Genomic DNA, 2,966 nt, shown 5'->3' with positions numbered 1-2,966 from the left:
GAGGGGAAGCACCTCAGGGACAGCTTCCTCTGAGAGAACTAAGAAGCTGGGCCAGGATCCTGCCATCAGGTTACTGGTTGAAATACTTTCAGAGACATTTTTGTAGAACAAAAGAGCAGGTTAAAATGCCATGCTTAATAAATGTAAGCTTCCCATTAAGAATATAGTTTATAAATGAGTATGGTATTGACCAGGCCACAGCGTTAAAAACTGCTTTGCCAACTAAAATTAGCCATCCACAAATACACACTCTTTTCTATCATTAACAGAGGAGCAATTAGCTACAACAGAAATTTGGTTTCAGCAGACACAAAGAATTGTGCTATTTAAACCTGTTGCCCATCATGAATTTAAGTCTTCTTAAAAATAGCTTTAGTCACTTTTATTGGTATAAACACCTAAATTGAGATCTAACAGCAAATAAGGATTGTGCTTGTCCATAATAACCTTAGCTGTGAAATCTACTCAGACACAAGACATACAACCTTCCACATACACAAGTTATTTGTCAGCAAAGCAGAATGCTGCCATTCTGAAACAATTACATACAGTAAAGGTTTTCAATATTTTATTAAAGAAAACAGTCAAAATGTACAAGTATTACCCAGGTTTGTAGATAACTTCCTATAAAGGCAGTAAAATATGAATTTCAATCTAGGTTTTAAAAACTGCTATAGTTGCTTATTTTTAAAGTTGGTATTTTAAAATCACGTTTCACAAATAGTTCTGAAATATTACCAAATTAATAGTGCAACAAGAAAATTTGAAATTAGTTCTACACTGTTTGCATGTCAAGCAAAAGTTATAACTAACAGCTTCAAATACTCAAACCATTTGAGAATGAATGAACCCAACAGCTCCCACCAAAACTGACTTCTGACCACATTAGGAACGTCCTCTTCATGTTCTTCACTGAAAATCAAATAATAATAAAACAACACCTCTTGAGGTCATCAAAAATAACTTTAGTATAAAATTGTCTTGGCCCTTATCAAATATTACATGAGTAAAATTGTTAAGCCTTTATCAAAACAGGAATAGGGAAACAAAAAAAATGTCATGGCCTTAATCCGTACCTGTTGGAATCATGTTTAGAAACGTTAGAAGCAAGACCAGAAACTTGGAGCCCTGTTTTGTTTTTAAAAACCACACAATCACAAAGAAAAAAACAGCTTCTTACTGCCTAAGGTTTGGGGGTGTTCTGCTCAAGTACCTGTTCCCATAGACAGCAACCTGTTATGTTCTGAAGAGAGCATACGCAAAATATAGAAAAATAAATAAAATAGCTTCTTACAGCCTAAGGTTTGGGTGCTGGGTGGTGGTTTAGTATGTCCCCCACAGGTCACACTCTCTTGAGCTCATATGCAGAAACATGGAAATTTATATCCATCTTTCTTTTTTTAGAAAGAGAAAAGCCCCCCTACATCCCAAAGCTCTTGAGATCGCAAAGGATGGTGCCCTGGGTGCTCTGGATGCTTTGGCAGCATGGGAAGTGGGCTCGGAGACAGACCCTGAGCTCCTTGTTGAAGATGAAGCAGAGGATCGGGTTGACCCCTGCCTGGGCAAACGTCATCCAGACGGAGGTGGTCAGGTACACCTGGGGGATGGAGCTGGCCTTAATGAAGACCCGCAGGTAGCAGGCCACAATGTAGGGGGACCAGAGCAGCAGGAAGAGCAAGGTGATCATGTAGAACATCTTGCAGAGCCTTTTCTCCATCTTAAACTCCTCCAGCACCAGCAGCCTCTTGATCTGGCTGTGGGTGGCCTGCCTTATGCCCACGAGGGTGGGCGGCGTGGGCCCCCTGCCAAAGCCAGCCGTCCAGTTCGCAGCCGCTTGGCCGGTGGCTCCCGGCCCGTGGAAGGTCCAGTTCTGGCTGATGGCCGGTACCAGCTGGGCCGGCTTCATCTTGCGGTGGCCGTGGATGAAGAAGAGCAGCTTGATGTAGACCAGGTGGGTGGCGGCGATGACGGCCGCCAGCATGAGCATGAAGCCCAGCGTGTCATTGGCCTTGACGTAGCGGTGCTCGAAGATGCACTGTTCCTCCTCCCGGATGAACTTGTAGGTGCCCACGTCAAAGACGGGGGGAAAGGCCATGGCCATTGAGAGGGTCCACACCATGCACACCACAGCCAGGCAGGTCCAGCCCGTCATGCGCTTGGCGTAGAAGCGGTGGTGGGCAATGGCCATGTAGCGCGTGACCCCCACGCAGAAGAGCAGGAAGGCGGCGTGGAAGCAGAAGAGCACGGCCAGGAAGGCCAGCACCTTGCAGCTGAGGGGCCCGTGGGGCCAGGCGGCCCCGCTGCGCACCGACAGCATGACGAAGGGGAAGCAGGCGAGCGAGCGGAGCCCGTCGGCCAGGCAGAGGTCCAGCAGCAGGTAGTAGGGCGCGCGGTGCAGGTGCCGGTCCTTGAGGATGAGCCAGGCGAAGAGCACGTTACCGGCCAGGCTGACGCAGAGGATCAGCCCCAGCGTGGCGAGCTTCAGCCCGGAGGCGCTCAGCAGGCCGCCGGCGCTGGGCAGGTGCGGGCTGCTGCTGCTCCCCAGCTCGCTGCTGTTCGCCATCGGGTCCTTCCTCCTCCTCCTCCTCCTCTCCTCCTCCTCCTCCGCGCGGGCAGGGCCGGGGGCTCAGCGCCGCGGCAGCGCGCCGGGGCCGAGGGCCGCGCCGCCCGGCGCCCCCATGCCCGCAGCCGCCGCCGCGCTGCCGCCGCCGCCCCGGCCGCCCCGGCGAGGCGGGGCGCTGCCGCCGCGCTCCCCGCGGGCCATGCGGCTCCCGCGCCCGCGCTAGCTCCGCGCCCGCCGCCGCCGCCGCCCCGGGGGCATCGGGGATGCGCTGGGGGGGAGTGGGGGGCGCGGAGCGCAGCGGAGCCTCCCCTTACCGCCGGCAGCTGCTCCTCCGCGCCGGGCGAGGGGCCGGACGAGCCTGCGCACAGCGGCGGTGGCGGCTCTGCCCAGCTCCCGCCGAGGA

At 52.9% G+C, this 2,966-nt stretch overlaps 1 protein-coding gene across 1 annotated transcript; it reads right to left on the bottom strand.

The window, feature by feature from the left end:
• Nucleotides 1-1,409: 1,409 nt before the first annotated feature.
• GPR27 (G protein-coupled receptor 27) lies at nucleotides 1,410-2,563 on the bottom strand (the record flags this gene model as incomplete). The annotated part of the gene is made up of 1 exon (XM_084214811.1): nucleotides 1,410-2,563. The coding sequence occupies one exon, from the start codon at nucleotides 2,561-2,563 to the stop codon at nucleotides 1,421-1,423; it is 1,143 nt and encodes a 380-aa protein (XP_084070937.1). The 3' UTR covers nucleotides 1,410-1,420.
• Between the last annotated feature and the right edge of the window lie 403 nt (nucleotides 2,564-2,966).

This window comes from Fringilla coelebs (genome assembly GCF_963513975.1).
Source record: "Fringilla coelebs genome assembly, chromosome: 13".
NCBI lineage: Eukaryota > Metazoa > Chordata > Aves > Passeriformes > Fringillidae > Fringilla > Fringilla coelebs.
Note: the sequence above shows the minus strand (reverse complement) of the source record. Positions and strands in the feature narration are given on the sequence as shown.